Raw genomic sequence first — 13,861 nt, 5'->3', positions numbered from 1 at the left:
ATTCCAATTAGACAAGTAACCATAGCACAAAGACATCAGTGAGCAGTATACATAATTGTAGAAGCAGTATTTCAGCGAAACAATAATCATCCATGCGTATCGATAAAAAAAAAAAACATGTATATTTTATGAATGAGATACATTCCTATTCAAACACCAAAATCTTCTCAAACCTTTGTGAAAACACATATCAAACCAACATATTCTCGTGATGCTTTATTACTCTCAATACACAACTGTTCTGAATATTTACAATGAATCTCACAAGTTGAGAATTGTATATCTTAGACTAATAAATAACACTTATGTACATCAAAATATTTTACATGTATCAAAACTGTGCAGCTCATCATGCAGGACCAACCTGCGACCAGAATGTTCTCTCGATGAAACTATACGATTATGTTTCAAAATACCCTTTAAAATTTGTAACATCAAATATCATATATACAATAACTTAACACGGTCATTTGATGTACATGTAAAACTGTATACATTAATTTCATTTCATATTTTAACGTACTTATACTATACAGTCCTGGGAGTCATTTCATCTCAGCCGTATGTATGACAGAGTGAATTAAATCACATGTTTTCTGTTCTATGGTTTCGTATCCTTGACACGCACTTAATACTTGGTTAACAGATTTCACGTATCTTAATGAGTACCAATAGTAATTTGTCATTACGTTGGAGAAACTGGCCCATAGTGTTCAGTGCATAAGCATTAAGTGCATCTTTAAGTCCATGTCACAGCAACTGAAATTTGGTGTTCGTCACTCTGTCTTACAAAATAGCTATTGCGGGGTGTTTTTAATAGAAGCACATGCACTGGACTAATAATATGCACATATCTAGAACTCCCATGTATTTTGTTATAAAGAACCGTCTACTGCTTCGCTACATTTAAACTCATTCAATGAAATATTATATTAACCTATTAAACTGCCTGAGAACTGTCCGGTGCTTTGCTAGGCATTGACAAGTTTACGATGTCTGCAATGCTAGTGACTTTAGAGGATGAGGCAGCATGGGAAATCTCAGGCTTCGGATGCATCTTGGAAACATCTGACAAGTCCATAGGTTTTGCAAAAATGTTCATCGGAGGACACATGGTCGAGCATGCATCCATGTCCTCGTCATCATCGAGGTCAAGGTCATCGTCGTCACTGACGTCATCAACGATCTCGCATACATCATCATCTTTGTCTTCACAGTGTGTCCCAGTTGTATCGGGAGCGTAGCTTGGGGAACAGGGGTCGATGAATTCATCTGATTTATCCCCGTCGTCTCCGATTCTCAGGCGGTCATGGATTCTCTTGTGTCGTTCCAAGTTGCTCTTGTGGCTTGTAGCATAATCGCAGTGTGGACAGGTGTAGTCTTTCTGGCCACTGTGTACCGACAAGTGGCGTTTGAGGAGCGCCTTTCGGCAAAACCGCCTTCCGCAATAAGGGCAAGAGTAACCGTTGTGGTGGAAGATCATTATGTGTTCCCGCAGAGAAGCCTTGGTGGTGAAGTGAACACCACAGCATTCCAGAACCTTGTCACAAGCTTGATGCATCGTGGAGATGTGTCTCTTTAGGTTGTTACGTCGGTCTGTGACGTATCGACAATGCGGGCAAGGAAACAGCTTCCCTCTGAAGGTATTGCAGACTAGCATTGCGAGTTCAAGATAGTTCCTGTTAATGAAAGGAGACTTCAGTTTGGACATCTCTGTCGCAAAGGCCGCCTGGTTGACAGCTTGATAGTGGGTGAAACTGATATGTTTGAGGTCCCCGGCCTGTCCTGGGTAGAGTGACGGGTAGTGAAGAAGGGGGGAGGGGAGCGCCAGGGCACCAGAAGGCCCTGACAGGGATGGACCACAGAACGGCAGATTGTGGAAGGGTTGAAGAGCGCCACCGCCTACAGCGCTCAACGACACGTTGGTGAGGCTGGGTCGTGTCTCCGACACACTGGTGCTCGGTTGGGGTGCTCTTATCGCTGGCTGGGGGAAGCTCGCTTCCAGATCCGAGGGGCGACGAGCCGAACCTCTCTCGCACAATCCAGACGCACTGAAGCAGAAAACATGGGGAGATGAGCTTACCACGAATAAAAGGCTGGATTGTCGGCATGAGATGAGATTAACCTGAGTAAGGTCTCACTATGCGGCCGTATCATATAACACCGAACAAGCACAAAGGGCGATAACTATTGCTTTCTTTTGTGATAAGAGCGAAAGGTCAATTTTCCTACCGAGACAGTGACTTAAGTCTTCAGCTGAGACATATTTCTTTCCAATCAAAGTTAATGTAGCGGAAGGAAAAAGCTTTAGTCCTCATTAATCTATTAGCAAGGTTTTGTTGTTGTTGAGAAAATTAGGGATAATGCGGAAAAACAGACACAATTAGGGCGCTCAAACCCAACACTATCAGTTTACAGACTTCAACAAGAGCGATTTCGTTCCGCGCACCTCCCGCCAAGCCCTCTTTTAGAACCAGCCGTCTCTTCGTGGACAATAACCCTGCTATAATCCCTCCACAGTATGTTCTATCCAAACCTGGGCTTCAGCCAGATGAAGGATTACAATGTGAATCTACAAATAATACCTTGTACATTCTGGGGATTTTTTTCCAACACTTAATCAGAAATTCAGCACCTATCTGTTTCATTGTGACCAACACCGGCGATGAATTACGTTACGATCTTGATAGAAATGAAATATTTAGCCGGGTTCCTGATCCCAGAACAAAGAGGGATAAAGAGGACAATCTGTCATATGTCTGAAAAAGTCAGTACCTAATAAAAGTAGATTCACACTAGGCTCGAGACTGAAACCTAGATGTGAATCTGACACCATAGAAATATGTATTACGAACAATGAACAATATGTTTGGTGACACCAACTAGTTTGTGTATTCAAATGTGATCTTCAGTTTTAGAATATGCTTGGGATGTATATTTTGTAGGGTTATATCCGTTGTACATAATTAGTTAAAGATTAAGGAGATTATTTACTGAGCAGTTTTGCATTTACACGTAAAATTCTACATCAATAACAATGTCAGAGATATCACTGTAATCAATATTCAAATATATTTTACACTCGCTAGCATCATATGAGATATGCGTATGATATTCTATATCTGATATCAAAGAATTATTACAATTTGAAGACGACCATAAAAATATATCAGGTATTGAAAATCAACCAAACGTATTTCATCTTGTTTCATGTTTCCTGAAAAGATGCACAGATTAAATTCTAACTAACCAAACAATAATGGCATTATTTACCTGCTTACAAAAATGCAAATTTAATTATCAAGTCCAAACCGCTTGTGACAACAACACTGTACCCTAAGCCAATTTGCTCTGTTTTGTCGTCATTCTCTGTGCTAATCATTAGGAAATCATCTCAAATATAATTTCCACTCCCCCGTGGCTCTTGTAATGGCGGTGATGAATAGCCATCATCATATCGTTTACGCGACGGAAAAATAACACGATTATCGGTCCTAAGTGTTGCCCTTTCGTTTAAGGGGCGTTTAATTGTTTCGTCTATGATAGACTGCTGCAAGGATACCCTCTTTCGCCCATCTTGTTTTGCTTCCCAACTTATTTTTTTATATAATTGTTCAAATAAAATACATGACACAAATATGTTTTGGACAAACATTTTGTAAGGTGATAGGTTCATATTTACGGACTATTGGCTGGATTCCATGGAGCCGAATGGAGCTCTCTTTACAGATTAATCGTTGCTGTGATAACAAAATCTGACACTCGTGAAACGAAATAGCAAGTTCATCAATAAATCTTCTCAATTGGATTACAGGCGGATATAGGCGCCAAAATTACCGAGTAAATTTCGCGTGATTCGCGTCAGACGTTATCGCTTGTGCTTTAGCAGCTGATTACCATAATTGAGCTAATTACAGACCGGACGCCATACGCCAACAGAGGCGGCGAAGAGACAGTCCGATACTGTTCCAAATCAATATAACCCACAAGGTGTCACATGTACCTGAACGCATTTTGATGATGGCAGGAAATGTTTTCCATAACATCATGTGACTACGGTAAATTGCCCATGCGGTGCACGAGATTCACGGGACGTCATGGCGAGCACGTTCTGTGCACACACGCCCAGGGAAAAAATACACGCGGATATTTTTACTCATGTGTTCGTATTGTATCGATGTCCCGGGCGTATTTAAGCCGTCGCTTTGGTCTACAGAAGCACCTGCTAAATCTTGCAGTGCTCGAAACTTATTAAGTGATCATTTGAATCAGTATCGGCCCATTAAATAGTTTATAATTGAGATTTAATCCACAGCAAGATTACCTTGTCAGCGCGTTGCTCAGTTGACACAGACAATGAATATATTATTGTGAAGCCTGCTTGAAAGGTTCACAGCTTTATCGATAAATGATACATGCTTTGCAAGATTCAGAATTGTGTAGGATTTAAGCTGTGCTTTTGAGTCTGAAATTTTAGAAAATTCCAAATGTTTGATCCGGAAACTCCAGTTTGTAACTTTGCACGGGTGAGGTCATGCACTGGGGTCATCCAGATCAAATACGTTGCAAGATTGTGACCTGTCGTTGTCAAATGATATATGAATTTTCAGAAGAATGTAGATGCAGTAATACTAACGCAGAAATGGCGAAGTGGTAGTTGGTGTTGCTGTCATTTTAGTACTGTCAATAATGGAACAGTAATAGCAGCAGCAGTGTAAAAGAAAGATGTATTAGCAATAATTAAATATTTAATAGAACATATGATGGCCGTGGTTGCACTTTAAGTAAACTACGTCTATAACGAACACGCTTATAACGAACTGACCGATATAACGAACTTTTTTAGTCCCGGCCATGTGTTGTATATATGTTGTATATATGCTTATAACGAGCTACGGTTATAAGGAACTAAAATCAGTGGCCCCTTTGAGTTTGTTATAACCGAAGTTTACTGTATTTTGTGTTGACGAAGCAGCACACGTAGATGTAGGGGTCTAGCAACAATAATAGTAAATATATTATATATCATGGATATTTCAATTAACGGCATCATTGCACCTTGTAGCTTTATCAGTGTTTGTTTGTTTGTTTGTTGTTTAACGCCGCACTCAGCAATATTTCAGCTATATGACGGCGGTCTGTAAATAATGAAGTCTTGACCACACAATCCAGTGAGTGTCATTATGCTCATCGATCTACGCAATTGGGATACGATGACTTGCATCAACCACCGATCCCGTCAGTCGCCCGTTACGTCGATCATGGGTTGCTGAAGACCTGTTCTAACCCGGAATCTTCACGGGACGGTTATATCAGTGAACGGAATCACGGCACCTCATGGCTATTTCAGTGAACGCCTACAGTTTGTTTTACAAACGTTCATCACACCTATCGCCTTATCCACGCTTGGCCAACCATGTGACGTAACAATGGAGATAGTGGCACGTTCGAATGGACATTTTATGGTCAGCTGATTGTAGTGGACCTTACGTAGGCCACAGGGAGTAAACCAACAGTTCAGTCAGTGAATGCGGCATACCGATACCGATGAAGGAAAGTCAGGGCCAACTTGCACAAAGCAATATTAGCGCGAAGACTATTGTAAGTCTATGAGAGTTACGATTGTCTAGGCGTTAAGGTCGCTTTGTGCAAGTGGGCCCATGCCTGACGTTACTCCAACACTGATGACATAACATGCCAATGGCTCCGATTATCTTCATACGTGTAATTATATCAGAAATTAAATAAATGAAATTAAACTAGCTTGAGCACCCTTGGAATGTAGATATACATGTAACATTTAGATGGTGAGACTACGTTAACATTCGCAGTTGTCTTCATTCAAAATATAGGTAGAATAGGTCTTCAGCAACCCATGCCTGCCGTGAAAGCGACTATGCTTCTCCTAAGAAGCGACTAACGGGATCAGGTGGTCAGGCTAGCTGACTTGGTTGATGCATGTCATCGTATCCCTATTGTGTGGATCGATGCTCATGATGTCAATCACTGGATTGTCTGGTCCAGACTCGATTATTTACAGACCGCCGTCATATAGCTGGAATATTGCTGAGTGCGGCGTTAAACAACAAACAGACAAACAAACGTTCAAAATATAAAGTGAAGCCCATTTCTGATATTGCAGTAATATTGCTAAAAGCGGCGAAAACCCAAACACATTTTTACACATATATTACCGCAATTGTAACGACTTCACGAGAATGTTTAGCTGAAACATTCAAATTCAGTTATGATCTATTTTTGAATTCGCAGTTTCGATAGCATGTAAACCATCTGGCCCCTTGACACATACATGTGGCAATAAGACATGGTGTATATTAGTGATTATGGTTTATGTATTCACAAAAACTAAAACAGGCATAACCATTGGCTTAATTAAATCATTTCTATGATTAATAATAGTCATACCTACGGTATAGTACAATGATGTCGACATCACCTTACATCTGTATCAATATATTAAATATATTATTAACTATATATTCTTATAATTATATTTACGTTTTAACAAATAATATGATATTTCCTTTCGTTAAACTCTACTTTAATCATCAATTATCAATATTTCGTTAATAAAGCCACAAATTACAACCAATATAACTTGAATAGTGAGTACTACCACAAATCAAATTTGCTACAGGTGAGAAGAGAGGAGATCGAGAGCGTCTTGATATCATTTGCTTTGTTCTTAAGAAGGGGAAATCAGAAAACTGGAACATCCTAACGAGTCTCCACCTGTCTGCAAATCTATTGCTGTCCGTTCTGGTATCTGAATAATGTTAGTATTTTCAACGCATATCAGTTTAGATAGGACAAACGAACACAAATGGATTTTAATTTCAACTCCAAAACGCGTACATACATTGGACAGAAATTAAATGTTTTACTGAGATACGTTTTTGGTCCTGTTATTCCTAATGCTCAGTTCACCTATCATTATTAAAGTAAGCATTCATCTGTGATATTATGTATAGTGAGCTTGGCCAATTCTACTTATCTTCTCATGAATATAGGAAGACATTGGTGGTGTCACAAGGAAACAAACATGTGTAGAAAAATCCATTTGCCACTTAATTTTGTTATTCGCGAGTACACGTTGTATGTACTATACATTAACACAGCTTTTGATAGGCGTGTCCGTGTTCACAGAATTGATAAACAGTACCACGGGTGCTGTGTTCACCGTAACTCTGGTATTCATGCCATTAAAGAAACAAATGTTCATATTGTGAATGAGAACACATGACGCACCTGTACACATTGTGAAACTGATTAAAAATTAAAATCAAGAGTAAAAAACCAGCTTGATTTGTGTATCTTACTGCAGGCGAAGCATAAACAACATTTATTTAACATATTGCATTGGACCGAAAGTTATTTGTAATGTATATCGCATACGTCAAAACAACATTCAAACATTGAAATATGAGGGATCAATTATGAAATATGACGATTGTAAGCTTCAGTATCTGTATGAACAGACCAGGCAACGTGCTTTCCTTCAAATTATGTTCAAAATGAAACCAATTTCGATGAGACAGAATTATTTTTTGTGTTTCTTTGTTACCTATGTCTTCATACGAATATAATTAAGCGATACCTACATTAAGGTACTTCTAGATTTCCTATTCACTTATTCAATATTGTATTAGGCACTGCTTGGTATGCATTCATTCCAGCATATATGTATACGCTTTTCATCGAAACAACGCACACGCATTTTCCAACACTTATGTTCTGTTACGTATGCTGCTTCGTTGTAAGTGATATCTTTTGTTAAAGAAACAGATAAGACAGCAATGATGCTGATGTGCATCTCATGCAACACAAATGTTTGGGAACATCTAGAGCTATTACACTCTGTGTTAGGTGAGGCATACATATACATCCTTCTGTATCCGTGCAGAACATTATTTGTGAGTGTCCGTATTTGAAAAGAAAGGTAAACGAACAAAAACGTAATGACAAAGGACATTAAAGGCATGAAATGTGAAACATTTGTCTTGTGTATCCATATCGTATACGTATAGCATTGTCCGATCTGATTTGAAACTTCATACGATATAAAATTGAAATCTAGCAACAGTTTTGTTTTAAAAAAAGATCTTCATTAATGTTGCTGTGGAAAACTCTACAAATAATGCAAATTTATTCCAAGGTGTTTAAAGTTAATAAAATATTGCCAGTGAAATTTCTTGAGAGCTAATGAAATAGAAAATTGTGTCTAAGGAAAGGAAAACACCCTTTTTTCTCTAAAAGGTTGATTTTCTGCATGGGTTGAAATTACAGTAAACGAATATTAAATGACCCTCTTCCTTGAAGCCTTGATATTCTCCACTAAAACTCACCAGGGGGCGTTTTGAAGGACAGACAAGCCACGTGGCCGAGCACTATCCAATCAAATTCGAATTAATAAGATGCATTCGAGCCTGACGCTGGCCTTTTGGCTGCCTGGTAAAGGTGTTCTCGCGCATGGAAAACCAATTCTATTCTAATTTTGGGAGCGGTGTTTGGTATTTTGTTAATTCAGTGCAAGTGTCATTTCAATTTGGTTATTTTCACCCCGCTAACGCGCTAATTTTGACAGTTTTTATACGAAAACGGTGAAGGACAGAATATGTCGTGACTCCCATTTGGAAAAATGTCAGGCATACGCCTTTCTAACAATAGTTCGTTTGTTCAGAATAAAATACTTTCTCGTTGTCCAGATAAGATTTTTGAACTTCCGATTAAGCGATTAAACCATGTCAGATTATGCGAGAGATAGCGTGTGAATAATACAAATCGCGACAGTTAAATACTCCAACATTGTTCAAAACCAAAACATGAACAAATAGCTCACGTGTTGCGCTAAGTAGCGTACATAATTTCACAAAATGATTCCTCTTTATACCCGAGATTGAACAGATAATGGGAGTTCGCAGATTTGATAATTGCGCAGTAATAACGAATGTATGAAATAAAAAATCTGTAATGTTTCAATTTGTGGCGAGCACAATAGGGCCGTTCTCTCCAGCTTTTATTCTAGTGTTCGTGTACGGCCGACGAATTCTTGCTTTATTCTGTACTGAGACATTGCTTTTGGTTTATAGACAATGTAAATATGGCATTTGAACATAAGGCAAAACAGATAAAGAGCTTTATTTTTTTAAACATTTTATGCGCTTTTTTGTTTTAAAAAGCAAGCATTGTTTAATGAATTCGTTCTTGAAGGAAATGTTTTATCTAAATTTACTTTGAACGGTGTTTTCATAACGATACTTTTTCTTGACATGTCAAATAAGTTACAAGAGTACACGCAGATATTTATCATAAACAAGCTACAGACCGGATCGTTTTATTTAATAATATCTAACACATGTTTGCATGTTGCACTAACCTGCAAAACATGTATCTATAAAACTTCGTAAGCATCATCCCCAAACATTTTAATTGTTTCAAGTGGTATTTTAGTCGACGTAGAACAACGAAGACGTCGCATAGAAAGGCTGAAAATTTGAACTCCAAACGCTGTCTTCACTAACCATAAAGTGAAAACGCATTTACGAATGCATTTTAAAAACGATGTGAACTTTATGAAAATCAGCTCACCTAGCCTTGTCATGCAATATGAGTGTATATTGCCTCATATTACAGCACCGTGTAAAACGGTTAAAATACAATAATAGAAGAGATACAATGCAAATGAAGAGCGTCAATGAACACATTCCTGGTACAATAACGTATTGTGCTGGACGTGTTAAATACATGCTATAATACACCTCTAGTGTACATTGCAAAGTGTATTCATCATTATATTTCTCAACAGATGATTCAGAATATTGGAATCCGGGAACTGATACCAAGTGTTATTAATGAATAGCTTCATATTCACTATTACATATTTTGCTTTGCGCCAGGTATACAAGTAAGATTGTATGCAAGTTAAAGTTATATTGTTTTCATTTATACAGGTAGGATTATAGACTTAATGTTATTGCTATATTCTGAAAAATGTGAAGTTCTTCACTAAATGTTTTTGTCATATAAACAGGTAAAAATGTAGACTTAAGAATATCTGTCATATACCAATATGTCCCCTTTTTCATATCTTCAGGTAAGGCACTATACTAAATGTCACTGTTTTCATATCTACAGGTAAGGCACCATACTAAATGTCACTGTTTTCATATCTGCAGGTAAGGCACTATACTAAGTGTCACTGTTTTCATACGATATGGTTGAAAACGTACATTATATATTCCGGTTATACTGTATATAGGTAAAATTGTTCGCTAAATATAATTGTTTTCATATATACTGGTAGGAGGTATACTTAATGGCATTGTTATCACACATAGAGGTAATACTTCACATTCAATGACATTATTTTCATATATACAGGTCATAGTGTATACACAATGGCATTGTTTTCATATATACAGGTAACTGTTTCATATGTAAATTCATTGCGTCAACACTTAGAACACTACCAGCCTCCACTACCAGCCGAAACAGATTCCATAGGAAGCCCTTACCTCACTCCTATACATGCATTGTCCATGCAATGTGCAACACACTGCGAGGAACATGTACCGTGGGAAAGAAGAGATGCTCGTGGTGCTCCTTCCTAATCAAATGTTAACGTGGGAATGTTTAAAGGGATCAGAGCCCTAGAGCGTAATTAATAAAGATACAAATATATTCCACCATATTTTCCCAGACACGCGCTTCAACCCCTGCACATATTCCTCCTCCAGTGGTCTCTGCACAACAGTAATATTAAATTATTCAACTTCTTGTCATTCTAATCGCGAAACTTCAGGATTTTCTCACCAAGACGACTTACAACCTACGGGGGATTGTGCTCCCAGAGGAAAAATTAATCAGTTTCGGAATTAACACGTTTCCGTAGAAAAAGTCATGATTTATTTACGACAGGCAATGCCCTAACGCAGAAAGCTTAATGTTAATTTGTTACATTTACTTTGGATGGTGATTAATTAAGTTTGATTATGATCAGAATTACTAATGATCACATTAAATCATTGTTGCGCTGGACAAGCAGTGACAGAACTTCCTTTAATAACAGTACACATGCATTTCAAGGCGCAGTTGTGAGATAATTCAAAACGATAGTGATGGTTATGAGATGCCACATTGAAACGGCACACGACCGACGGTATATCTATGCAATTTAAAATAAAATATGTATAGCATACTCTCTGCATTGTTCGCAATACCTTTTCATCAGCATGAGTCATATACACATTGAAGAGATATTATTCAATTTTACTTACCTATAAATTACAGTAAATTTTAGATGTTTCCTCAGCGCTAATGGTACAATTCGGAACTTATTAAACTTGCACAAGTGTGACAACTATTTTTCAAGTCATTTGTCTGGAACATTAAACCATTTTGTTTTTGAAAATTTAAGATAAGAAGGTATAAGTAGATTTTGACAGGTATTTGTATTCCTAATCCTATATTTCTATGTAACAAATTAATTGTATATGTCTGATGTAGTTTCATTCAGTCAACCAAACAAAGAGAAGCACATCTCTCACAAAGTGGAACGAATGTAAACTTTTAACTCACCATACCCGTATCATTCAGTGGTCTAAAGAGTAGATCAATTAGAGCGCTATGTTTGAAGTACTCTGATATATTCGGGTGAGCTAAGTACTCGACTTTCATATTCAAATGTGGAGCAGTTATTGCCTCATTACTTTACGCACACGAATAATACCATAAACTTTATACTCTTCTTCAATCAGTCGCCAGACTCGGATCAGTCAGCCAAAGTTATAAAATACAACCCTTCAGTCTGGCGTATTCTCGCATAACCCCTGATTTAGTCTTGCATAAAAGTACTTCTCGCTGTGACACCTCTGTATCCTGCATTGTACCCACTTTACATATCTGTGCTCATTTTGCTACACAATTGTACACTAATAATACACGTACACACACACGTACACACACACACACACACACACACACACACACACACACACACACACACACACACACACACACATATATATATTCTACATATATTCCCACATATATAATAAAAACATATATCTCTGAATACCACTTCTATCAATGAAAATATTAAATAAAATAAACTGAAATGATATAATTAATTTGATAAAATATTTTAATAAAGAATAAATACTTTCATCAATGGCGTCATCACTGATTTTCAGTGATCCTTTCATATAATTTCCACACCCCTTTTACTTTTACACCCAATAGAATCTGCTACGTTGTTTATCGAGACTGTTTATTCTCTTGCGGTGACGTTTTCTATTTAATACACGTTCACTTGATTTTCAAATGAAGCCCAAGCTTATTTTTATCCGAGATTTTTTCTCTGTGTTTGAAATATAATTCCATGCGTTTTATTGTAATATTTATTTATATCTAATTAATACCTCACTGTCGAAATACACGTTTTATTGTATTGTTTACAAAAGAGGTATGTTTTTTGTAAATATTCATATGACGGCCTACAGCAATGTGTACAATCTCAAACATGACGTGGATGTTTAATACCTCAAAATATCAAGTACTCGTAAATAATAATAAAGCAACAAATAAATAAGGTATGATAATAAGCATATTCTTTCTATGCTAGAAAGCTAAAAGCTGATTTGCCAGTTTGTTAAACTTTGAAATAAAACATATTGTATATTTACAATTTTATTCCTACTATGATAAAGTTTTGAAACAACACTAATGAAGGCAATTAATTTTCCTGAAACAATATTCAAGGTCGTAAGCCCAAATATGAAGACAAGGATGGAACCCATCTTGACAAATGCAGCAGACCAGAGAAGTCTGAGTGACTTGTTTGGCATGAAGATACCTGTTGTTAATATTGCTGTATAAATATTCATATTTGAATCAGAGCCATCAGAAACAAGTCTGAGTTTCCCTGCTCTGTGGGGCTTTACACATTTCATGTTTCATTTTCGGCACGCTTGAGAAATTCATCCTGCTGTTTTTACATATGGAGATCGGTGTGTTGCCGTCAGAGGTAAATGAACCACACTGAAGCACTCCGTTCTTATATCGCATGCTTGAAAATGTTTGAGGATGCTGAGGTTAAGGGTGTGATATACTTGTGGAATCTATAATCACAGGTACGTATCAAGGAGTTAACGAAACAAAAACGCTAGCGCATGACATTTGCTTTTTAATAAAATAAGAATTATTTTAAAATCGACCTAAGTAAAGCATGCCTTTATAATTTAGAGACACTGAAAGTAAATATTTTGAAAATATAATAATTGTTATTCAGTACATACCTGATATGCAGCGATGGGAACATGCTTCTTGACGATGTGCCTATCATGGACAGGTGATCAATCCAATTAACGCTCAGGTAAGACTTCCTTTGAAGTTTCCGATGATGCTTGCACAAGTGAGCCCAAGATGTAACTGGTGATTTTGTTCAGGACACATATAATTTTGACCATGCAGAAGGATAATGTGAAGTTCGTATCCCATACAATGTACTTAAACCAGCTTTCAATTACAGGAGGCGTGGTTTCAAGTCACGTGATGGGGGCGACGCACGTGATTGGTCAAGCGCGAAGTCAACGTGTTTGGGAAGCTGTAAGTTACTCTGGTGTTTATACCCTTGTTTAGGATATCACAGTACAGGTTTCGAGACTTGGGATGAATTCTGCTAATCTGTAAGACGAAATTTGACAGGTATCAGTTTACTGTCCGATACCTCTGTAGGTTGTGTGCAACCACAAACAGGGAAGTTAACACTATAAGCGAGATTTTCCAGGTTTTATATTTGTGAAAATCATCTTTAGAGGGTTATGTGTCAGGGACGGGTAGA

At 37.5% G+C, this 13,861-nt stretch overlaps 1 protein-coding gene across 1 annotated transcript; it reads right to left on the bottom strand.

The window, feature by feature from the left end:
• Nucleotides 1-209: 209 nt before the first annotated feature.
• LOC124113600 (zinc finger protein 271-like) lies at nt 210-13,479 on the bottom strand. The gene is made up of 2 exons (XM_046474038.2): nt 13,317-13,479; nt 210-2,051 (listed from the first exon to the last, which is right to left on the bottom strand). The coding sequence occupies exons 1-2, from the start codon at nt 13,361-13,363 to the stop codon at nt 941-943; spliced, it is 1,158 nt and encodes a 385-aa protein (XP_046329994.1). The 5' UTR covers nt 13,364-13,479; the 3' UTR covers nt 210-940.
• Between the last annotated feature and the right edge of the window lie 382 nt (nt 13,480-13,861).

The sequence above is a fragment of the Haliotis rufescens genome, unplaced genomic scaffold (assembly GCF_023055435.1).
Source record: "Haliotis rufescens isolate VD_foot unplaced genomic scaffold, xgHalRufe1.0.p SCAF_9, whole genome shotgun sequence".
NCBI classification, from domain to species: Eukaryota; Metazoa; Mollusca; class Gastropoda; order Lepetellida; family Haliotidae; genus Haliotis; species Haliotis rufescens.
The sequence above is the reverse complement of the archived record's forward strand: the minus strand, read 5'-3'. Positions and strand labels throughout refer to the sequence as shown.

Bases quoted from the DNA above. Each gene is read 5' to 3' on its own strand.
- LOC124113600 (XM_046474038.2), bottom strand. From the start codon at position 13,363: ATGATAGGCACATCGTCAAGAAGCATGTTCCCATCGCTGCATATCAG. The intron at 2,052-13,316 runs GTATGTACTGAA...TTTCTGCTTCAG, and splicing joins TTCCCATCGCTGCATATCAG to TGCGTCTGGATTGTGCGAGA.